General features: G+C 47.4%; 3 protein-coding genes across 3 annotated transcripts; 2 read left to right on the forward strand and 1 right to left on the reverse strand.

The window, feature by feature from the left end:
• The first annotated feature begins 7,430 nt into the window (after window positions 1-7,430).
• Window positions 7,431-9,994, forward strand: LOC125509683 (transcription factor bHLH130-like). The gene is made up of 5 exons (XM_048674706.1): window positions 7,431-8,163; window positions 8,367-8,875; window positions 8,967-9,032; window positions 9,229-9,297; window positions 9,633-9,994. The coding sequence occupies exons 1-5, from the start codon at window positions 7,647-7,649 to the stop codon at window positions 9,699-9,701; spliced, it is 1,230 nt and encodes a 409-aa protein (XP_048530663.1). The 5' UTR covers window positions 7,431-7,646; the 3' UTR covers window positions 9,702-9,994.
• Window positions 9,995-20,841: 10,847 nt separating this feature from the next.
• On the reverse strand, window positions 20,842-21,519 carry LOC125509684 (glucosamine 6-phosphate N-acetyltransferase 1-like). Its single transcript, XM_048674707.1, has one exon. It carries the CDS (start codon window positions 21,485-21,487, stop codon window positions 20,987-20,989), a length of 501 nt encoding a protein of 166 aa, XP_048530664.1. The 5' UTR covers window positions 21,488-21,519; the 3' UTR covers window positions 20,842-20,986.
• Window positions 21,520-21,668: 149 nt separating this feature from the next.
• LOC125556212 lies at window positions 21,669-24,865 on the forward strand. Its single transcript, XM_048718991.1, has 7 exons — window positions 21,669-22,089; window positions 22,348-22,560; window positions 22,638-22,787; window positions 22,998-23,117; window positions 23,196-23,282; window positions 23,388-23,838; window positions 24,535-24,865. Exons 1-6 carry the CDS (start codon window positions 21,724-21,726, stop codon window positions 23,808-23,810), a joined length of 1,359 nt encoding a protein of 452 aa, XP_048574948.1. The 5' UTR covers window positions 21,669-21,723; the 3' UTR covers window positions 23,811-23,838; window positions 24,535-24,865.
• Window positions 24,866-25,146: the final 281 nt, after the last annotated feature.

Raw genomic sequence — 25,146 nt, forward strand, 5'->3', positions numbered from 1 at the left:
TATGATTTCCCTTTTTTCAGTTAGTTCACCTATCGTCGGTAACAAATTTTTATCTTGAACTTCATGCATATGTAATATGTAAATGTCAGTTGTCTGGCAACATTGTGTATCTCAGAACTTACGTGCTAAGTACTTGCAACTGACTAGTTATAGAATAAAAAGAAACTAGGAAAATGATTTATCAAATGTCAAAAGGTTATGAAAAAGGTTGCACATGTACATGTTCATGTCCGTTGTGTGCATGTTAAAAAGAAAGAAACAGATAGAGCTCGCAAAATTGCTTCTTTAGAGCACCAGATATTTATGTTTGATCAGGGTACACAAAATATTCCTTTTACCATGAAAATTTAGACACAGACAAAACACACAAGTACATGCATGCATAAAAAAGGTCAATGTTTAAATATATTTACAAATTTTTCAAACATTACTATATTTAACGAATTCATTGCTCATCCCGGGAGCATTGAGCTGTGGGGAGCCAAAAAAGGCCGCTCCTGGCTTGGATGCTTATCCTCAAGAAAGAACAATATATGACGTGATTTTAGGTAGCGAGAGGAACATATGTCTTTGCTAGAATCACGTTCGCAATTGGCTGCATGGAGTACCTTCCACCGCGACTTTATGAGACACAAAAAATTGCATCTTCCATATCATGATTTCACAGATTATATATTCTCCCTGGAATATATCAGGGGACATTTGTACTAAGCACGCAGTTATACACAAACCGCTACGCATAACACGCAATATAAAGTGTAATAATGCAGAATATTCATGCGTTTTGTACGAACCAAAAATGATGGTATAAGCATTATTGGATGTATTCCCAGAGGTGGGAATAATGGGAACACATCAGGTTCCCCAAAGAATGCCCCAAAGAAAAAATCAGGGAGCAATGCATGGCTACACACACTCCACAATTATTTGCATTGATCTGCTGATGGTACTATTATACTATTCTCGCACATAATTAGGGAGAATTTCTTGTGAGGCTCATTTCTTGCTTGCAGTCTTCTCTTCATCCATGCAATCATGCATGGTCCACGCAGCTAACACCCATTTCGAAACAGAAGAGATAAATATGATCCATGCATGCAGCATGGTGAGGTCGTTCTCGTCGATCAAAGATACCTTATGCCCTCCAAGAAATCCTTATCACAATCGGCAATTGTGCTACCTTATGCAGTACACACACGCACACGGAATGGGGGCCTTGTTTATGCCCTATGATTCTCGAGGAATAGCATCCTCGGATATGGTTCACCACTTTAAGTAATATGTAGCACACGGTTCTTGATGTGCCTACTCCCGAGGATCGATTCACAAAAAATAAACCCTTTGGATGCATTAATTCTCGTAAACTATGTACGACAAAAAAAGTTTAGGGGTATAGAGCTAGTAGCTTTTCTTCGGTCATTGCACAATATTCCGTAAAAGGTATAACATTTGAAATAACCTTTTGAATGCAAATCTAGTGGTATAATTTTTGGTATATACAATTCATTTTTTAAGTTAAAATAAGACCCCCAAATACAACAAAGAACTGTATACGGGTTCAGAGGTAGCAACATATTTGTTGTGTTGGATCATAACTATCTATCTATGTGCAATGTCAATTGAAGAAAAGGGGTCGTGGTCACTACAAGAAGGTAGATATGTAGAAAGGATTGAGAAAAGAAAAGGGGGAACAAAGATGAAAGGTCCACTTATTCCCCAAAACTATTTGATTGGCTTATTTTCTCTCTCGAATTTTGTAGGGCGCACCTAACTCTCTAAATTATCTCATCGGGGGAGGGCACTTGAACTTGTAAGATGTTTTTTTTTCAAAAAGGGGGGATTCCCCGGCCTCTGCATCAGAACGATGCATACGGCCCTCTTATTAAGCAGATAAATAGGTTTCAAACAGGTCTAAAAGTCTAAAAGTCTCCAAAAGACAAAAAAGGAGCTGACGCAGAGCCAGAAGAGCTAGAATACAAACTAGCCATAACAAAGGACGCCACAACCGGCTGGCAAAAAAGAAAGATAGGTAAACTAATTGCCTATCCTATTACATGACCGCCATCCAAATCGGTTGAAGATATCCCGAGCTACCATCTCCCAGCGGATAGATCCAGTAACCAAATGCTCCCTGGCCTCCGTCGGAGTGAGTAGCGACCATGAACGGATCAACGCCGTGACTCCGAAAATAACCTGCAAAAAATGAATGTGTGTTGTCCTGTTAAAAACCAAATTATTTCTGCAATTTCAGATAGCCCACAGCAAGGCGCAGACTCCTACGCGAATATGTCTCGCTAAGTCGGGCTCTATCTCGTTAAGCCACGTCCCTAATAACGTGTTGACAGAATTTGGTGGAGTAATATTGAAAGCAATATGGATCGTCCATCATAGAACTTTGGTTAGCGGGCAATCAAGAAAAAAGGTGTTTGATCGTCTCATCCCGATCACAGAAACTACACCTAGTAGGACCTGTCCAATTACGCTTTGTTAAGTTGTCCTTGGTTAAAATTACTTGTTTATGGAGAAACCACATAAACACTTTTATTTTCAAAGGAACCTTGACAGCCCAAACATGTTTGGATCTAGAAATGAAGCTCGAATTGATAACATCAATATACATTGATTTAACTGTAAATACTCCAGACCTAGTAAGCTTCCAGCATAATTCATCGGGTTGTTGAGAAAGATGAACCTCCATCAGTCTACTTACTAGACGGAGCCATTCTTCCCAACGATTGCCCGCTAGCGCCCTTCTAAATTGAATATTAATGGGGATAGATTGAAATACCGTTGCAACGAACACCTCGCATCGTTGAACAATAGATACAAGGACGGATATTGAATGGCTAAGGGTGTCTCTCCGAGCCAAGTATCCTCCCAAAATCGCGTACGAGCACCGTTACCAATAATAAACTTTGTCCTATTAAACAGGGATTGTTTGATTTTCATAAGCCCTTTCCAGAAAGGCGAGTCAGTCAGCCTTACGATATTTATATGGAGCAAAAGGCGCTTTACAAAGTTGTGGCGGACAAGCTCATAAATGTACCTTTCTTCTAATAAAATATGAGTAAAGAGACTCATATATTTAACTTAATTTTGAAGAAATTGCGAATCGCAATGTTCTATAGTCAAACTTTACGCATATATACTTCATCCCATAACTAACGTATATATGTGAGATCGTATGTTTCCTTAACTAGGCACGATTTTGTCGATGCTCTCAGTATGATGGTTTAGGAGGTCAAGCAAGCCCAAAAAACATCGAGAAGAACCGAGCAAATAGTTAACGACCGAAGCGTCTCAAGAAAATAGTTTCAGAAGGCTATCATCACTGAACTGTAAAGTGAAAGTAACGCAAATCCATATGCCGTAGTATGTTTTTCTTCGATACCGAAAGCCAAGAGTACATATCTAGTCAAAAATGAATTCAAACTTAGAAATGGACTGTCACCAATTTGTGTAGGCAAGCAAGACTATGATCCCAATTTAGGCGGCTACGCCCGCGCTTTTGGCATTGCGGTGGATCATCATAGCTTCGGTTGTTTAACCGACCTTTTTTTTTCTTCCCATTTTCGCGTTCGTTGAACCCGCTTTTGCATACTGTTGTGGTTAATTTCAACGACCTGTCGTTTATATACGCAGCGCAACACATACAGTCCAGCAACCACAAAAGTTAGACCTCAGTCTCAAAATGTATTCTCGTGTTCATCCAGATTTCAACGACTCCCCTGGCCGGATGCACATGAGTGGCCACTCCTAACAGACAGGCAGACCCAGCCGCATCCATCACCTTACTTATATTCCATTCCACACACATACACACACTTTGTTCATGGCACTTTATGCCGTTAACCACAAAAGGTTAGCGCTGTTTTTGTCTCTGTGTCGGATCAACCAAACAAGAGCCAATTTTTGTCCCGCGGATAACGGGAGCAGTGAGGCACACGCTTGGCGCTCCAAAAAGGAGCGATGGCGCTCACGTGGAGCCACATGGTTCACAAGATCTTGGTGCTCCGGCCAAAAAGGATGGGATTTTTCCTTCGTTTCCCCCCTTTGATTCCCTCACATGGGATCGGAATAAGAGCTTAGTTTGATCTTGTCGATCGGATCGAGGGAGATGGCAGCACGTACTCTGATTGTTTCATTGTATGATATAAGGTGGTGAATATAGCTGCATCAATCCTCCTCCTTTGTTAACTACAGAATTGCAGGTGTAACCCGTGTCTGCTTAGAGCATCTACAAAAGAGAAGGCCCGGAAGCCCTCGGGCACGTCGGTCACGTCAAACTGACGGGTGAGACTCATGTAAAAAACCGCGCGTCTATCGTGCGCCTCCTCCGGTTTGGTCTGGACTCATTCATAGCGCCGGTCCAGCGCGCCGCCTTAGGGTCTAAATTCGGCTTTTCAAGCCGGGCAGCGAGGCACCTTGTAGCACCGTTCCCATTCCCCTCATATTCCTCTCGTCCGCCGCCGCCGTTGCTCCCTCCTCTCCCTCTTCCAACACGAGCTCGCCATCGTCCCACATGGCCCGACGAAAAATCACATATTATAAGATGCTCACGCCCGAACGTTGGGTGGAGATTCAAGCCGAGATGCGCATCACAGAGAAGCGCCGAGCGGGGAAGGAGGCATACTGCGCCTCCGAGCTTGCGACGATGGAGGAGAAGGAGGAGCTGTCATAGGAAGAGGAGGAGCCGGGCGCCGACGATGAGGCCGTGGCCAAGGAGGAGGACACAAAGGAGGCGCCGGGCATGGAGCCTGGCGGCTTTGCCATGGCGGAGGCGGAGCCGGAGTCCCAAAACACCCAAGCCACGGATGGGCGGCGGCGTTTGAGGCGGAGCATGCCGCCATCCTCGACTCGATTCAGTTCGAGCGAGAGGTGGTGGCACCTCAGTACATGGAGTTGGACGAGTTGTTTGCGTCCCTCTTTTGAACAACGGCGACGAGGTGAAGTCGGTGATGTGGCCCGCTGCCGATGACTACGAGGCCGACCCGTCCGACACAGGGGTCATCAAGCATCTCCGACGACGAGTAGAGTAGAAATAGGGTAGTTTCTTTTCTTCTTTAGTATAGCTCATTTTGCTAATGCATGATCCGGTATCTAGATGAATTTTATGTTGCATGGTATACTATGAAAACGGGGTTTTAGATTTTGAGGATTATGGCTGTAGCGCCCGCCAAATGAGGGGTGACCGGCTCCTGTCTACCGACGTGTAAAGGGTCAAATTTGACTAGTCCTTGATGCCCTTGTCCTTTAAAATTTATCTTGCCTGTATTCGATGATCAGATCCTGCCAGTTTGTTTGCCCAAATTTAGTACTCCCCGATCGCAAGACATGTTCAGAAATGAGCCGGAATCCATGGCGTGGACAGCAGAGCAGAGAGCAGCCAGTGATATCTTTTCGACATATACTATTCTCAGGTGTCAGCGCAGCCGCGGGAAGAAGATATGATAGGCCCCCTGGATGATACAGATCGCGTCTCTGCCCTGCTTTGCATTTGCACGCTCGTGACTGAGCTCTTTTTGTACTGCAGTGATTTCCCGTTTGCAGTGAACCGATTTGCCTACGTGTTCACTCTCCGAGTCTGTGGCCGTCCGTGAGTCCACGTAGTCATGCAATTGTAGGCCGGAACGGAAAGTGGGCTGAACCGTGAGCGTGCGTCACTGGGCCCAAAAATGGAGGCTCGGGAGCGTCAGCCAAAACTCTAGATTTCTTCCACTCAGAAAAAGAAAACTAGTTTCTCAAAGAAAAAGAAAGAGATCTCCTCCACGCTACCTAGGCCAATATCTTCTTTTAATTCACAAGGTATTTTTTTCTTCTATTTGAACATTCTTCATTTTCGCTTCCCCTTTGTCCAAAAGGCGATTTAGCCGGTGAGAGTTTAGCCCCTCCATTCGTCGACGAGCCTGCGGTTCCTGCCCACTCTGCCGCTTCGTCGAATGGTGGGGGAGAGGACACAAGCGCTTCGACTCCGACGAGTAGCTATTGCTGGTTCCATGTTTCGTTCGAGGTGTCATATCTATCGTGGGGATTCTCATGGTTTTGTGTCGGAATAAGGTGCCCCCACCCGGCGGTGCTCCAATCATCAGTGACACCGGAGACCAGGTTGCTCGGTCGTATTTGAATCCGGGGGGGGGGGGGGGGGGGGGGGGGGGGGGGGGGGGGGGGGGCGATGGTTGACACTCGATGCCCACTTGGATGGCGCCGGGGTTGGCGTGTGCAGAAGGTTTTGGTGGTCCGAATTTGGGTGCATGGTTGGAGCAATGTAGGAAAGTTATCGATGGCGAGCAGTGGTTCATTGAGGCCCTCTAAGGGGTCAAAGTGTTACCTTAACTTCTCGATGTCCTTTCCAAAGAACTCCATTGTTTGTGAAATCTTGACGGTGCAGATGACATCGCACAAAAATGTTCATCATGGTGGACACGGCCAAAAAAATAGGCGGTGTTCTAGCCTCATGGTATGGCAACTTATCGTAGGATAGATTAAACATGATGAATATGGAGATCTCATGATCATATTGAGTTGATTTGGTTTGTGTCTTCTTTTTTTTCGTTGTCTATTGGTCTTGTCCTCTAACAATACATCAACAAACGGAAACTCACAGGGATATCCGGTGTGGGGCACGCACCTGTTCAGCCGTATCGACAGACCGATATTGCCTCATGATCCTTAAAGTTGTTGAATCCCGCACAAGAACACAACAATTTTAGAACTTAGTAGTTGAAACTTATGATTTTGTCAATCGCGGGATTTAGAACTTACGATTTTGTCTATCGCTCATACTAAGTCTCGACGGCTCATCTTGTGAAGTGTGGCACCCATTTATTTTCCGAAGGCATGTAATTTCTTCGAGCCCATGTTGAATTTTCTATGAGAAAATGAGCATAAGCATGGGTTCCATTGGAATTTAGTTGCCCCTATACAAAATTCCTCTAAAAATCCTACAGTCCAAAAGAGATATGCGAAATGTACGTTATTTAATGGGTGGTACTGAGCGCACTGGTCCTTTTGGGTCTTAGCACGGCGACTTTCCGACTGTCTAATAGAAGTATAGAACAAGCTTTTGCGCGACTCCGATGATGAAGGGGTGATGACGGCGGCGCGACTTCGGCTCGCTCTAGTGATTGTGGTCGTCGCTAGGTGGTCTACGGACCTGAATGTAATTATATTTCTAGCGTTCTTTGTACTGCCTTGACAGTTGAGAAATAAATCGAAATTTTTTCTCGGAAAAAGAAAAAGTAGGATGGGTTTTGAGCTACGGATTGTGCTAATAACACCCATCAATGAAAGAGAAATACAGAGAGGAAACGGTGGCCATGGCCGGGGTGCGGGGTACCCTAGGACGGATGAAAGCGGTACCCTATCCAGGACGGCACTTCCTTCGTCGTCCCGGTAAACATCCGCCATTATAAATACCGCCGAAGCTCTCACTCCCACACGCCTAAACCGCTACGCGTACGCCCCCGGCCAGAACCAAAAGCCCCTCTCCCTTTCCGCCATTAAAATACTCGGGCCGGAAGAAACTCCCCGAAGCACCAGTGACCGCGCTAGGCTGCTAGCTAGCGTCGCGCGTATTGGTGCTGGTGGCATCGGGCTTCGCGCGGCGGCCGCCGGTGTAACCTTTGGGAGGAGGTGTGGGGCGGGGGATGTACGGCGCGCCGCTGTCCAAGGACCTCAACCTGCCAGCCCAGCTGCAGCCGGCGGCCAACGGCGTGCGCACGCCGCCGCAGATGAGCTCCCCCGGCCTGCTGCGGTACCGGTCGGCCCCGAGCGCCATGTTCGGCGACGTGTGCGGGGACTTCCTCCCGGCCTCCGCCGGCGCCGGTGCCGGGCACCGCCAGGGCAGCCCGGACCACGCCGCCGACACCGGCTTCGCCCGCTTGCTCTCCGGCCACCACCACCAGCAACACCACCCCGAGATGAGGGACAAGCCTCCCCGCCCCGCCGCCAGCCACTTCACCGAGGACCCCGCCGCCGCCTCCATGGCCTCGCAGCAGCAGCAGCAGCTCATGTACCAGTCGCAGCAGCAGATGGCCGCCATGGAGGGGCTGTTCCGCACGGCAAGCTCCGGCGCCACGGACCCCGTCGCCGCCGGCAACGACAGCCTGCTCCGGCAGAGCAGCTCCCCCGCCGGGTTCGTCAACCATCTGAACATGGACAACGGTAGGTGCCTTAACCCCTTCCCCATTACGAGCTCTGTTTCTTGGCTCTCGCGCTCGCCATGTAGCGGCACTGCAGCAGCAATCATGAGCTCGCTCGCTAGCTGGGAGTAGACAGCTTGAGTAGCTAGCTGCTTTCCATTTCTGGAACCGTCGCGTCGAGCAGTTAATGGAATACTGGTGCTACTCCACTCCTAAACCCCGCAGGCTACGGGAGCATGCTCAGGGCGGGCATGACCGGCGCCGGAGGAGGAGGGTACAGGAACGGCGACGCGCGGCTCAAGGGGCAGCTGAGCTTCTCGTCGCGGCAGGGGTCGGTGATGTCGCAGATCTCGGAGATGGTCGGCGAGGAGATGGGCGGCGGCGGCAGCAGCGGCGACGACGAGGCCGGCAGCAACGGCGCCGGCTACGGCGGCATCCCCGGGTACCCGGTGGTCGCCCCCTCCGCCGCCGCCGGCTGGGACGAGCCCTCGCCGTCCCCGTCGCCCTCGCTGCTGTCGTCCGACGGCATGTCCGGGCCGGCCGCGAAGCGGCGCCCGCGCGACGGCGCGGCGCGGCAGGTGAAGCCGCAGTTCAGCCTGCCGGCCGGCAGCAAGCCGTCGCCGTCGCCCGAGATCGCGGCCATCGAGAAGTTCCTCCAGTTCCAGGACTCGGTGCCGTGCAAGATCCGCGCCAAGCGCGGCTGCGCCACCCACCCCCGCAGCATCGCCGAACGGGTCCGTATACTCAGTCCACACAGCTCACCACCATGTCATGCCGTTCACGTCTGTCTCGCCGGCCGATTCTGACGCCGTGGTGTGCGTGCAGGTGAGGAGGACGAAGATCAGCGAGCGGATACGGAAGCTGCAGGAGCTCGTCCCCAACATGGAGAAGGTAACCAATCAACCAAGCAATCAACACACCGTACGGCACAAACGCCGAGGCCGTGCCAGGGATTTGTTTAACCCATTAGTAGTAAAAACCGTTGGGCCGCGCATGATTAGTTCTTTCCCCCATTTGGGCCGCGCCCCACGTACGGGAGGACCACGACAGGCCGTGACTGATTTTTACTCGCTCGCCATGGCTGCAGCAAACCAACACCTCCGACATGCTGGATCTCGCTGTCGACTACATCAAGGAGCTCCAGATGCAGGTCAAGGTACGTCGTATGTATTTATTTATGTTCAGATGATGCTACACTTTCGCTTCCTTCCAAAGGTGAGGATGGATAATGCGGCGATTTGTGTCGCTGTTTGTGCGCGTGGAAGCTCGCCGGAGATGTTAGGATCAGCCGGCTCTGCCCTGTGAACTGGGGCAGGGGCAACTTTAATTAGGCCCATATCCAAACCGCACACGCAATGGATGCATGCCGTAGATCCTAACAAACAAATTGACCAATTAGGAGCACCTTTTTGAAGTTTATCTGCCGACCGTTTTGAATTTTCTCCAAGTTAGTTGCTCATGGCGTGGTCTCTGCTGTTGATTTTGCCGCAGGTGATGAAGGACGGCCGGGCGAGCTGCACCTGCGCGGCGGGCAGGCCGCCGAGGAGCTTCGCCAGCTGACGGGCCATGCTCGCCGGCGTCCCTTCCCTTCACTGCACGTTCGCGGGAGCGGAAGTGAAGACCAATGGCATGCTGTCATCGATCAATCAATCAACCATCCCATCATCAAGCCGTAAACAGGAGATGTACTACGAATTAGTTGTACTACATGAAGGTCATTGAAAGCCCGCCGAGGCCACGGGCCCCACGTGTCAGCGGCATTTGCCTTAGCTCCGTGGCCTAGCTTAGGTCGTTCATCTGTGAAGTGTACATATACGTGGTAACCTGCAATAAAATCTCACTCACACGGCTGATATGATATTCGTTCTCTCTTTGATTTCACTGGGGAAAAAAGTGTTCCACGGGGAGGGAGTTGAGTTTGTGGCGTCCAGAGCGCGGGCGTTACCGCTGAGGCCGACCGATCTGGCTTCCCGTGACAGCATCATGCGGGGGCGGGGGCGGGGGCGGGGGCGGGGTCGGCTGAGGTCGGGTCCGGTGAAGAACAGACCGAGGGTTGGGTTCGGTGCATGCATATGTATGTATGCCGTCAGCGGTCGCTGTCTCATGGCCCTCTGCCGCGATCGTCGATCCGCCACCGCCTCCCCCTCGGCCGAAAACCGCGGGCGCTCGCGTGGCGGCGTGCCGGTCTCGCGCGCCTCCCGCCGCGGGTTGCGTGGCACGGCTGTTTCCGCGCGCGGTAGTGAAGGCGCTCGTGGTCCGCTCCGTTGCTCGGCCGGGCTGGATTGGATTGCAGGTTGACCACAAAAGGCCTAAAAGGCCCCTCCCTCTTTTTTGCGGGATTTTATTCTTGCGAAAAAGATCAGATCTATTGTAGAAAATTTACGCTGAGGTACAAATCATCTCAAACATAACAAAAAAATAACAATGAGATTTTGAGGCCAATGACGACCACTGCTGCCGCCAGAAACGAGCCGCCGGCGCGCCGCTCCTCTATCGGAGCCGGCTTGACCTTGTCGATAACAACCGAAAAGTCTTTGTGCACGTGCCCCTAAGGCTAACGCCATGAGGTTGTAGTCGTCGCATTGATGCACCTGACATCAAACCTCGCCACATGAACTCCATTTTTTTGCATGATGGCAAATTTACTTAATGCACCATGGCGATTTCACTCTCAATACCTTGGCAAATTTAATTCTTATACCAGGGTAAATTCTTTTTTCATATTATGGCAATATTTTTTTATTCCATGCGACCATGGCATTTTTACTAATGAATCATTTTTATTTATTTATTTATTTATGTAATATAGCACACTTACTTTATGGACTATAGCAAACTTAATGTATGGACTATAGCAAACTTACCATGGCAAATTTCTTGTTCCGTATTAGGGCAAAATTATTTTACATACATGGCAATTTTTCCTTTTATACAAAGCATAAAAATTTATAATAAAAATTAAAATTGCAATTGTTAATATGCAATCTTGCCATGGTAATTTGGTTCATATTTGAATACGGTCGCTATAGGTTATAGTTCATTGTGCATTTCATGGCTGCAAAGTTGTGCGGATTAGTCATATGGGATTTTTTTTCCCTAAAAGGTGTGTCTCATACATCATGACAAAATATCAAAACAATTTTTTTGGAATACTCACACCACAAATGTATGAAAAATTGATCTTCATAACATATTTACCTTTTTTTAAATGGTAATTTTACTTTTATTGGCATGACTATTTCTTTTATTTGCCATAGAAATTTTACTTTTATCACCTAGGTATTTTTATCCTCATTGCCATTATGCCATGGCAAATTTATTTTAGTCACTCATGTGAATTTAACTTTTTATTTTGCCTTGGCAAATTTTAAATAATGGACCATGGCAAATTTACATTTACATTTCATGGAAAAATTTACTTTCATGGTTCATGGGACCTTGGTAAATTTACTTTATGAAACATGGCAATTACTAGTGAACTCTATGTGGTACACTTGTTTTGTGTTTCTACATGATGCCAAATTTAATCCACATTTTTTGTTGTCTTGATGTTTATAGTAAAAATACCCTGCAATGGCAATCCTCATTGGGTGCCACCATGTAGTACATATGCAAATTGCAACGATTCTTCTTCTGGGCCATTTTGAAAGAAAAAAGGTTGACCATGGGAAAAAATTATTTTCCCTTTTTATGGGCGATTTCGTATGAGACCCCGACGTCAGTCCGATGTGGAGAGGTGCCGATCAATTCGGACGTTTGAGATCTATTTGAGAAGTCTGTCTGAGTCGAATTTACGTGACCAGAACGTCCAGCCGGGCGTTGGATACGACCTACAACTTGTACCCTACACGCCGAAAGACCGGGCTTGGCCGAGTGCGGGCCGCACTCGGGCCCTGTTTGGTTCAGTTTTTATCAACGGATTTAGTTGTCGTGCAGCAGAATCTGAATCAAAGGGCGAAACCAGCAGAATCCGATTCCAGAAATCCGCTGCCAAAATTTGAACCAAAAACGGAAGCAACCTAGGACGTGCTTTCTCAAATCTAATTCCGATGGGGGCCAAAATCTGAAAAAGCTGTATCAGCTGGTTTGCGAAATAACCTACATCTTTTTCACATCAGATTTTCTACAGCTATTTTTCACAGCAGATTTTTTTACAGCTGCTTTTAGAAATCTACGGCCGAATCAAACAGGACCTTGGTGTGCACGGTCGGCAGGTAGCAGAGACATGAACACCAGTGATCGGCACTCTCCGCCCTCTGCACCGCTACAGACCGACGGGAGGGCGCGAGGCGCCGGCGATGAGATGACAAAGGTCACAGAGGTGACATCACGTCGGAAAGATCCGGCCACAAATCTAAAGCGCGCGCCCGGACAGCATACCGTCGGGCGAACATCACCGCGAGCTAGCTACCCCCGGCGTATCTTTCGCGGCGTCGGCGTCGCTTTACGTTACGCCGTCACCGGCCGCTCTTTTTTGCTGCTTCCCTGGCCTGCCCGGAAAGGGAAGCTAGCCATCCAGCGCGCGCGCCCAACGCCGGCCACAGGCTTCGTGGTTAAGCTAGCAGTAGCACACAGTCATGCGCGCGTGTGTGATGGATGTGCGGCTGTGGCTTATCAACGTCAACGTCTGTCTTTCCATGGATGGACTCGGCTAGGAGACGGACGGTTCGTCGAGCTACTGCCTACGAGACTAGAGTAAATTAACAGTAAGTAGCGCTGGCCGGAGTAAAAAAATTGTGACGTTCTCGCGAATTCGTGATCTTCCTTTTAACCTAGCTAGCTAGCTCGTGCTATGGTCCATTTTAGCTGAGGCCCCAGCACCGGACGTAAGTTCTGCCCGTACTGTACCTTGAAGTGTAAGTGAGGCTTCATTGGCCGTTAAATTTGGGTCGTCACGCCTACGTACGTACGCCCGTTAGTGGCACCCCCTTCCCTTCAAACATCCGGACGGACAACTTGAACACAGCTCAAATAAAAGAAAAAGGCCACCCAACAAAACCCTGAAATCCAGCTCAGTATAGCGGACCTAAAAAAATAAGTTGGACGGGCCAGAGAGCACCATATTTTTTAAATTCTAATAAAGCATATATACTACTCCATCCGTCTGTCAAAAACGTTCTTATATTATAGTATAGGACGGAGGGAGTATTTCAGTAGATATAGGAACTACGGGGCTGTTTGGTTTTAGGACTAGCATTGTCACACTTTGCCACACATTTTTGTCAAACTTGACTAAGGTTAGTTCATCAAAATGAGAGCCACAAGATGGCAAGCCTAAGGGAATCTTACCACACTTTTTGTGTGTATGTCATGTGGGGTCCAAGTGTGGCTTGCCTAAGATGTGGCTTGAACCAAACACTCACCTAAGTTGGTCAAACTTGCCTAACCTTAGGTGTGGCAATCTTTGACAAAGTTAGTCACAAACCAAACAACCCCTATATCTTTCTGTCACATTCATTGCAAGATGAGCAGATGCATATATATACATACATATATACTACCAAAGACCAAAATAAGCCATGCCATATGACCGAAAATGCATAGGAGCTCTCGGGTGCTACGCCCCCCTATATTCAAAAATAATTTAGTAATTCAAAAAAAGTCAGAAAATCTCGAAACTTTCTATATATGGAATCAAACATGACTCGGTATTGCACTCGTATAGAAAGATTTAAATATGAAATGACTTTTATTGTATCCGGGGTCAAAGATTTTCCAAAAATGCTAGATACAAATACTATTTATGCTATATTGTCGTCATAAATTTGTTTTTTTTACCCTGAAGTCAACGAGAATTATTCCTTGGCCAAACATTTTATATGAATACAACACCTAGTCATATTTGGTTCACAAATATATCCAAGATTTTTTTTGGCTTTTTTTGAATTATTAAATTATTTTTGAATATAGGGGGGTGGAGCACCCGAGTGCTCCTAATCCGCTTCCGCCATATGACCATCTATATACTACTACATATCAAAATAAGCCATACCATCTGACCACCAGACAAGGTTGCGTGGAGTTACGTACTACAAATCAGCTTTCCGTTCCTTCATGCATTTGAAATCTTCAATGCTATCTTCATAGCTGTACTTCTCCAAAATTTCACCCTCTATGTTAGCTAACAAGTTGTTGGCAAGAAACTCATCCTCCATTGTATTGCACAACCTTGTTTTAATGATCTTCATACTAGAAAATGCACTCCCCACACACTCCTCTATCGTGGGATTGGAAGGCTAGGTGGGGTCCCTTTGTTGGGAGAGAGAGAGAGAGGGAGGGAGGGAGGGAGATGACGTGGGCTAACTGCAATAGAGAACCGAGCGACTATTTTTTTCCTTCCCAGGAAATTAGCTGTCGTTACCATTGGTTGTAACAGAAGGAGAGAGGAAGACATGCATGCCTCACATTTATGGGATTGCATGCAAAAGATTAGACGCCCAAGATTTTGGGAAGGAGGGAGTAGAATATTTCGACTCGAAAGTAATACTCAACACTACATGTCGTCGATGTAGAGCTTGCCGCGACGACTCTAGGTCGTCCGGCTGATCACATATCCCTCGATCCCTGGGAGAGCTTCCTTCAAGAATTCAAACCACTGTGCGAAAGCCCCACGGTGGGTGTCAACTATCATGGTTTTGTCATGGCAGATGTTCCCGAAAAAGGACCTAGTGTGAGGCCATCACAGCTAGGTAGTACTTTGAGTGAGGTTGATCGGAATCGAGAGACACGGGCTTACCCAGGTTTCCCCCTCACAATGAAGGTAAAAGCCTACTTCCTGCTTGATTGATTATTGCTTGAGATCTCGATTACAAAGGTGCGACTTTGGCCAACCTAGTACTCGAGAGTTTGTAACTTAACTTTTTCGCCTCAGGAGCTCCCCTTTATATCTAGGTCGAGACCTTGAGGTCACAACAGAATCCGGGTTGTACTGCGACCCGTGTCTTAATCTATTTCCTACTCATCTTGTCTCTCAAGGAAGGGAAATTCCTTATAACTTCCTCCTTAAGACGGCCTGCCAGACATTGGGCCATTAGCCGGCCTCCTCTTCCAGTCGTCTCCTGGGCCTTGAACTACGACCCACATAATGAGCCTATTTCCTACTCATCTTGTCTCTCAAGGAAGGGAAATTCCTTATAACTTCCTCCTTAAGCCGACCTGCCAGACATTGGGCCATTAGCCGGCCTCCTCTTCCAGTCGTCTCCTGGGCCTTGAACTACGACCCACATAATGAGCCTATTTATGAGCGGCCATATGATAACCAGGTCATATCCTGCCCGGGCCATATCGTGGGGTATATCCCCAATAGGGGGTGTATGTGACATCCCTGCTTAACAAAAATGATGACTACTCATATAAATAAGGTGCATCTTCTTTTTAGGGAGCCCATCCAAAAGAAACCTCAAAGGTGAGCATGCTTGGCTTGGAGCAATTTGAGGATGGGTAGTTGATCACTGATGCACACGGGTGAGCACAAAGTGCGCGGGAAAGACTAATGTTGGTATGTGGGGCTAGTCTATATCTCATATGCAACGACTAGGAACCGGTGGGTTTGGTCGGTACGTTACACCTAAGCACGTCCATGTGGCACATGCCATCATGTCTAGCATATCTACCTCTCTTTGCTACTCAATTTAGCATGAGCATCCGACGTAGGCCCGGAAATAGAAAAATTGGAAGATGTCTTGTAACGACAGAAATTAATAGGGGATGAAACGGATATGAAATACATAATTTGAGCCCAAGAATTGAGCTACAAACTACACCACTGATTCCATATCTTAATATGGCAAAGTTTTGATCTGACGTGATCCTTATAATTTTGTCTCACTATATGGTTGGCAAGATGTTTACTTTTGCCGATTAACGTGGGGTTTCTTTGGGAGTTGCTTGACGCGTAATTTTTAGGAAATCTAGAGATAGTATAGAACCGCCAAAAAAGTAATGTAACTAACCTGTTTGTTCCAAGTGGCTCTTGTGCTCCTCGAACCATGTCTCCCTGAGGTATGTATGTGTTATATGTGAGCTAATTGGAAAGGACTATAAGTCTATAAACACATGTTTCGTGCCAGTAGCAAATTTGACCAATGCCGCAATCGCCACAAAAGACTTAAGTCTGCCAAGTGTGGGTGCTACCCAAAAAAACTTGTCCAATCTGGATGGACGGATGGACCATCTTGTAATCTCCAAGGATTGTAACCTATGAAATTTCATCAACCATGTAGAGGGCATATGACTTTGGTCAATTTCACAGGTTGCAATCCTTTGGTCATTTTTTGAGATGATTGTCCATTTGGACATTCTTTTGGATAGCACCCACATGGTAGCCCTAAGTGTTTGTAAACACCATAGTGAATAGAAGTGACGAATGCACTATTTATCCAATCAACTGGAAGGTAGTATGCTAAATTTAGACTATGCATGCATCGGACCAACCAAAGAAAGACTAATAACTAAAATTCCCGTGAATGAGCGCTCTATCCTCTTCACCTCACATTATCATACATAGGACGGTTTTTTTTTCCTGTTTAGATCTCATGAGCTATGAATTTATGCTATCTGAAGGTTCTAAATTTATGCTGGGTCCATGTGTATGCTAATTCATTTCCATTAAATGAACTTAGTAAGAACACATGTTGCGCTGTCCCTCTCTTTCTATATATATACTCTACTCCCGTCGTCCCATAATATAAGAGCATTTTTGATATTAATATAGTGTAAAAAATGTCCTTATATTATGGGACGGAAGGAGTAGCATACACATGGATAAATAGTGGAGTGGAGTGGGGTGGAGGCCACGTCCTTATATATACTCTACTCAATTTCTTGCGCGTTGATTCTAGTTATAGTTTATAATAACATAACGACCATGTGGAGTGGAGGCCATGCTAGCTGAGCTCCGGCCGGTCGAGCCTCGACGGATGCGACACGATGCTACAGTACGGGCCATCCCCATCCGCACGTACGGGCGAGGCTTTCCATTCTGCCATCGCGCTACGCCGTGCAGCGAGCCAGCCAGCCACCACCGGTCCACCACGTACGGCAACGTCGGCACCAACCTACACTGCATGCACTACCACACGTAAATGGAGGGACGCCGCATTGCGCGGTCTGTGGTCATTGCCATCAGCAGCGAGGAGTGAGTGCCGGGCGCTCTCGTTCCGCTGGTCCTTCCTCCACGAGGCCTTGGCTTCCACGGCCAGGGAGACGCCGGAGGACCACGGCGGCCGGTGCATGCATGGACGGGTAGCGCTGTAATGGTGGCTCTGCCACTGCCGCTGCGCCGCGGTCCAGCGCCATTGATCGGTGGCTCTAGCCAGCTTCCCTTGGATTGGATGCGCTCTCTCCTGCGCTAGCTCCGCCCGGTTTTTCAACGTACGGCGTACGGAGGTGGGCGACGGGCCGGCCGACGTACGCACGCGCCCGCCGGGCGCCGGCTCCACTACCACTCCACGGCGTCAGGCTGAGATAACATGCACCGTTCGATCCGAGTGGGTGGACGTTGGCAGGCCGTTCAATCGGGCCAAAACCGTCCTCTCCGAATGTTCTAATCGAGCAACAGCGAATGCCACAGGTGCCGGTTTGGTACATGGCCAGTCGATTCATAGCATTGCCGTTCTAATTAGAGGGCGATTGTGCTTCCACTCTTCTTAGCACTCTGCTACGGCGAGGTCACGGGTTAATGAATCATCATCAGCCCCTATAGATTGCACGACAATGAATCGATGATCCGTCCCGTGCGTTGTCTTTTGTCCAGACTCTAGAAGGCGCCGTGGCCAGTGCAGCGATCCCACTGCCCCGCACCTAGCGGTCTCTCAAGGAGTGGGAATGGCGATCGGATGGGGATAGGTTTGGCCCGAAATAGACACATGGTACCACCTCGATAAGAGCCGGCTGTGCGCACGAATCGGTAAATCGGCACGAGCGTGTTCACAGGAACAAAGGTGGGCAGGACGGCCGGATGATCGAGCAAAGCACTGCAACAACAAGAGTGGAATCCAGTAAAGTTGGCACGCCACTAGGTACTGTACACCGCATCATCGCGGGATGCAATGTACACTACTACTGCAGCTTTGGCGGCACAAAGGGGGAGGGCTGCCCACATGAAGATACCCCAGCCTTGATTGGGGAAGGAAGGAAGGAAGGAAGCTGTCGCGCAGATCTGGATGGAATCGGCTTGATCGCAGGGTACGTAGTACAGAGCGGATGGATGGATGGATCATGGTGATCCGGCCAAGATGCAGCCGGTACCTGCGCAGTTCGTCAATAATGCCTCCCTCCCTCCACCATGGGGATCCTCCATGTGAAAGCTCTCGAGATCCTGTGCAGAGTGCAGACCAACCTCATCTTCTTCCATGCTCTCCGTGTCCATGGTAGAATCTGCTCCGCACTCACGCCGACTTCATGGCAGGACCAAAGCGGGCAATTTTCTGAAATAGCATTATAACCAGAAAAGAGCGAGTAAGTATGGATTTCAGAAGCTTTGCTCTAGGAAAAATTTCAAGTCCGAGCTTTCGACGATAATATATATTGTACTCTTCCCGTCAGCCACACTCTGAATTTCAAAAACCACCGCCTGTTTACAGAAAAGATCATCAGCTGGACGTGCTATGAGTTCTATGAAAAACAGTCAGATCAGTCCATGTTCAGAAATACCAGCAGAATATGGTAAAAAGGAAGCAATACAGCACAAGCTGATTCAGGGATCCACTAGCGCCCAGCGTAGCGAGATTTCCCGCACTACTCGCTCAGATATAGCCCCAGTCCCACTGTTCCACCTTACCCTTCCTAGGACTCTTGTCAACTTGCCCTTCCCACTACTCACAGGTATATGCGAGTCAACTGCAGAATATTCATCCACCACTAGGACTTTCTTCAGGCTCGACCCTTGTGAGTTTTGACTACCCACCAGACACTAGTGCAGCACAGGGCGATACAGCAGAAATCATCATACTGTTTGCGACCTCCTCTAACAGGATATGGCCACCTTTAAAAAGACCGCCAGCATACCTGAGAACAAAATCAAAGAACGAGTTACCGTGGATGAAATAATCCAGTTCCCTGTCATGGGTCAACATGAATGATAGATCAAGTGAAGGCTAAAAATAAACAAGTGAAGGTTCTAACCAGAAGAATTGAGCTGAATACTTTCTGAATCTGAAACAAAAGTGCCGGGTTGTTGCAACTGAATGTTGCATGGCCTGAAAGTTTTGAAGCTTCCAGTACGTACAAGCGCCCATAAAGGATACAGAGGTTTGCAGATGGGCTTGACTGTTATAAGCACATCTTCTGCCAAGGTAGCTGTATATGTACCCACCACTTGCACAAAAGGCAAAGAGCACTCACGAAAAGAGTTAGAGTAACAGTGGAAATGCCACTTCCAAAGAGAGGTGAAATGGGTACTCGTTATGAATGTACCATCCATAAATCTTGTATAAACATCAAGTTTAACAATTTGTGATCGAAATTTCATTCACACAACATTCAGAATTGAGCAGCCCATACGAATGACTCGGTAGGTTCTAAGTAATTGGAGCATTAAAATAGGACAGCCAGGTGCACGCAGCTCCCGCTTGCGCAGGGTACCGGGAGGAGTCCGACCACTTTGGGTCTTTTGTACATAACCTTCCCCGGAATTTCTGCAAGAGGTTGTTTCCAAGACTCGAACCCGTGACCTCATGGTCACAAGGCAACAGCTTTATCGCTGCGCCAAGGCTCCCCTCTAAGTGATTGGAGCATTCATAGCAAGAATTTCAACTTTTGTGCACCAACCAACCTAACACAGTAACACCATCCTCCAACTCAAATAGCGCCAAAAGTTTTTCTTTTCCCTTTTTTGGTGTTGGGGAAAGACGAGTGCCAAAGGATGGTAGGAGGCCATCTCAAGATTCAAACTGTACAATCTTGTCACTAGAAGTTGATTTGCAAAATTTTAGATGACTAGCATATTCATTTACATAATCACAAAACAATGCTGTAGGAAAATTTCATCGAAGGAAAAATAGTGCAGTGTGACAAAAATTGGAGTATCCCTAACATAGTAAACATGGTAAGTAAACAGTTTCCTCTAAGTACATGCAGAAGAACATACAATTCTATAGCACATTTTGCAGACATACTATTCTATGGCAAATTCTGCAGACACCTTAATAATCATTTATCTGTAACCCATCTTCATTTTACAACTGTACATATGCAAATACCTTAAACAGATTACATCTTCTAAGCAATACCAAAACTAAAAGGGACAATTACAGTTCCACATGTACCTTTTTTTTTTTGCCGCAGTGAACATTAATCCCACCAGCTATAGAAAAGAAGTTCACATTCAACAGATGCTAAAATAGTCTGCCTTCTCCTCAAATATTCAGCCCATTCCCCTTTTACAATCTCATCAGTGTCCATACATAGTTAGAAATAATTTGCTTTCTCATTTAGTATTCTTGATTTTACCAATGCAAACATGTAATAAAAATGATGTCACAACATAACTTCTTTTCCTAACATTCCAACATTACTTTTAGTACTTCCAAGTGAAAATTAGGTGCAAGCCTGAGACTGGATATTTGGATCTCATCATCTCAATGCAACTGCAACAAGCTGTATTCATCAGAATTAAAAAATTAATGCGCAACATTTTGACCTCATAGTTATCAGTGCGACCCATATCGATCACTACCAGTTCAAGCAAAAGCAGCAAGGATTGACAGATAACATAAATCTTTGAACTAATTCAAAGCAAACCATAAAAAGCACAAATTATTCCATCAGATTTCATAGATACAGATACAGGCAACAGCTAGAAAACATCACCAGGAAGAGATCCATCCGAGAAGAAGGAACCTAGATCAGAAGTAGAGCCCCATCTGGACGTTCTTCTCCACGAATCCGCACTTGGCGTAGAACCCCCTCAGCTCTGGGGTGCAGTTCAGTATGACCTTGTAGCACCCCCTCGCCCTCGCGTGCTCCACGAGGCGGCGCACGACGCCCTCGCCGAGCCCCCGGCCGCGCGCCGCGGCGTCCACCACCACGTCCTCGACGTGCCCCACGGTGCCGCAGCGCCGGATGAACTTGCGCTCCACGAGCACCGCTCCCGCGGCCGCGATGCGGCCCGTGCCGGCGTCCTCGGCGACGAGGACGAGGTGGTCGCCGCCCAGGGCCGCGAGCTCCGCGAAGCGGGAGCGGAAGGTGTCCTCGGTGAGGGGCGCGGAGGGGGAGAGCTGCGCGAGGAGGTCGCAGAAGCCCTTCGAGAGGTCGCCGAGCTCGAGCGGTCGGATGCGGTACGCGTCGGCGTCGGCGTCGACGCCGGCGCCGGCCTCCGACGCCGTGGCTGCTTGCGGTTGTTCCATCGGCGTGCCGTCTGACGACTTCGGCCAGCGAGATGGAGGGACGTCAAATAAGGCCCAACTGGTGTTAATTGGGCCTTAGTAGGCTCATGGGCGAACTCATGTGGGCCGGATCTACAAAGATTCGCCCGTTACGCGTCGCCTCAAATTGGCATTTCGAAAACCACTTTCCCGAAGGCACCCGCCCGAAGCCCCAAACACAGCCGACAAATCCCCAAATCGAAACGCGTCACGTCGCCATGGTCGCCGCCCCCATCCCCGCCGCCGGCGAGGCGACCCCGCCCCCGGAACCGCCCCCGTCCCGCGTATCCGTTCGTTCCTCCTCTTCTTCCTCCCGGCGCCGATGCGCCCTCTCGAGCCGTTTCCGCGAGCCGGCGAGCCCGCGGCGCCACGCGTGGGTCTCCCTCCAGGGCCGCCTCGTCGCCGCCGAGGAGGCGGCGTCCGCCGAAGCGGCCGCGCCGGGCCTAGCGCCAGATGAGGCGACGGCGTGGGAGCTCTTCAGCCCGATGCACCGCGTTCTCCTCGTCGCCACCGTGGCGGCCGCCTCCTCCCGCTCCCACGCTGCCCGCCGCATCGAGCAGCTCCAGCGATCGATCCATTTCAGGGTTTGCTTCTACTTATCTCCTCCATTTCGATCTTATTTGGATACGCAGTGGCCACCATATGCTATCAAATGTGCCCGTGCTGTTTAAACGAGTTACTATTTGAGATCTCTTATTATATACAGTACTAGGTGATTGGGCTCCACCTCCACTAGAGCGTTGCACATTTGTAGTATATTGTAGCAATACTTTTTGTTCAATTTTTACCTTGTTGAATCAGCAATACAAGTGAATTGGCAAAGTAATGTTTCCATTGTGCAGGATGAGGTGCTGCAAAGCATGCAGCAGAAGCTGGATGATCTGTTGGGCGAGATGCACTCCCTGCAACAGCAATATGTCAAGTGCGACAGCTTCATTTCCACCCAGAGTGAAAAGGTTGAGCTGGTGAGCAGCAAGAAGCTAATGGATGAGGAGGGAACCAGATGCTGCGTGTGCTCACAACCAGTGACTGCTGCTACTCCTTACAAGACAAAGGTATATGTTTACAGAGAGTATGCTCCCAGCGGTGCTTTTGTCTCCCTTGTATTCTCTTACGCTGGACAAATGTGCAGGATTTCTGTGGAATGGATGATGCAAAGAGCGATGTAGTTGATAGGACTAGTGTAAGTCTTGTGGATCATGAGGAGCGCCGGATGTCGGATCTCTCAGACATTTGGAGTGTCGTATCCTCTGTGGATAATCATTTAAACGGGGACAATCAGGTAACTAAGAATGTACTTTTCGGAGGCGGAAATACCCCTTTTGTGTTTATATTCATTTATGATTATAGTTTGTCCTGGTCATATACACCTGCATGTTTCCATGGCATATGTATTTTTTATGCTAATGTCAAATGTGCTCTTATCATCATTCTTTGATCAATGTTTAAACACAAAAAATTGTTAGTGATTTCACTGGTAAATTCTATCCAGCTAAGTTCACTGGCAGCAGAACAAGAGTTGTATAACATTCAGAAGGAGTGTGAAGAGAAGGATGCGATTATAAAGGAACTGACTGCAGCTGCACATACATCTAGCACTGCTGATGCCAAGGTATGCCTTATCTCAATGTTTGCATGCTACTTTGTGGGTGGCGTATTCTTACAACATTTTTTCTCTTTTTGTGTGTAGAGAATTGCAGAGCTGCAGGATATTCTCAAAAGGAAAAACATGGTGATATCCAAACTGAAGAAAGACATGTCAGCTCTGAAGCAGATGGTAAGCAGTTATTCTAGGTTCTACTGTCTGTATATTGTTATTTGTAAATTATTATTTTTCAGGTGAAATGCTGACTTCTCATGTCTTTTTGTTTGATAACAATAGGTTGTTGAACTAACAAGGGCTAAAAGAGCATCTTCTGTCAACTTAAATACAGCCTGCTCTGAAGTCCCAGTGATGTCAAGCAATATTTTATATGATATGAGCAGCACTAGCCCATCATCATCGGATTCTGAGTCTCCTGTAACAGCGAGAGAATACCTTAATGTGCAGCTCACTGACGGCACTCCAGGAGACTGTGAATCCACAGGAAGCTCTAGAGTATCAGTGCGAAAAACATCTCTTCCTCCAGCAAAATCATCAGTGCGCTCGACTGTCCCACTCAAAGAGAAATGTTTAAATCCAAAAGTGGAAACAAGTTTCGTTGGTAGACAGAAGCAACTTATATCCTCTAATGGAGACTTTAAAAAGACTAGACGACAAAGTCACCAAGATTCAAGGAATAAAGCTACAAAGAGATGGATATAGAATCTGGACTGCGAGAACTTATTACCAGGTAGGTACACTGTTTATGCTTGAATTCACCTCATCTCATTATGCCACGAAGTTTATTGAATATCTTACATCAAAGAAGAAGAAGCAACCTATCAAATATGCCATTCTGTTCAGTTCATCTTTTTGACGGGTTCTGTTTAGTTCATCTTTGTTGAATGCATAATTCTTCTCCCTCAATTCATTTTTATATCTATTCTTTTTGTGTGTGGCTGCATCTTTGTAGTTGTCACCCTTCATTAGTTTCTAGTGCTAGTCGTCACTTAATCTTCCACTCAGAAAAAGGAAGGTGTATTTAATCTTACCAATTAGATACCCTTTTTCAAGACCGTGAGAATCTAGCACTTTGATTATTCTGTCAAATGAACACGTTGAACTAATTGACTGAGCGAAATGCCTAGACCCTATCCCCTGATACTCTGTGCATCTCCTTCCCTGATGCAATTTTTAATGTCATTAGCCGCCCTGTTACACAAGCCCTTTTAGGACGACACTTCTATGAATTCAATAGCCGCACACGTTCCTTTCTTGTTTGCTCACCTTTTATGTAAGTGCATTCTACTTCTTTGGTAATGATATCCACTGCATAGTGCTTGATGTTACAGCCAGTTATCTTCATTCCCCATCTTGCTGCAATAGCATGTAACAATTTCCTCTTGCAACTTCTTTAATTAATTACATCCATTTTTTTACATTTCAGATCAGGAAAGGAAGTTGGTTGGTTAGGATAGCCTGTCAGGGTGATGCTTCCTAGCTCCTGCTGTTGTCCGGTGAAAGAAAATGGATGCATGCGATGCAAGTTGCTACATACTTTAGTTATGTCTGTCATGGAGCCAACCAATCCATGATCTAGGCTCGTCATTGGTATCTTCTCCGTTGTAAAATATGTCATTTGGATCTCAACAGTCTGCATCTCCCTGGTCCTGATTCTTGAACCCATCGTTTATAGTATTTAATTACTGGATTAGTTTATCTGACGGAATCTCGGAGCTCGTTTTAAATTGAATGGTACGTGCATCCCCATTCCCTAATGTGGTTTCTGGTTCCCCATAGCAAAGCTGTCATGGTGAAGTTAGTTGTCTGGTAATGCTAAGAATTTGTCTGTCAGGGTAGCAGGCACCAATAATTGTTCCTGCATTTTGTCTACGTGACAGAATTATTTCGGGATACACATATCATCTCCTGTTTAACTATATTCATTGGCTCAATCCAATTCGCGGAGGCTAGATCTCAGGTGTCGATATGGTGGAAGGCTGTGCATAGTTTTACAGGGTTGTCATACTGAAACAGAGCAACGGTCTCGTAGCAGTAG

The sequence above is a fragment of the Triticum urartu genome, chromosome 5 (genome assembly GCF_003073215.2).
Source record: "Triticum urartu cultivar G1812 chromosome 5, Tu2.1, whole genome shotgun sequence".
Lineage (NCBI taxonomy): Eukaryota > Viridiplantae > Streptophyta > Magnoliopsida > Poales > Poaceae > Triticum > Triticum urartu.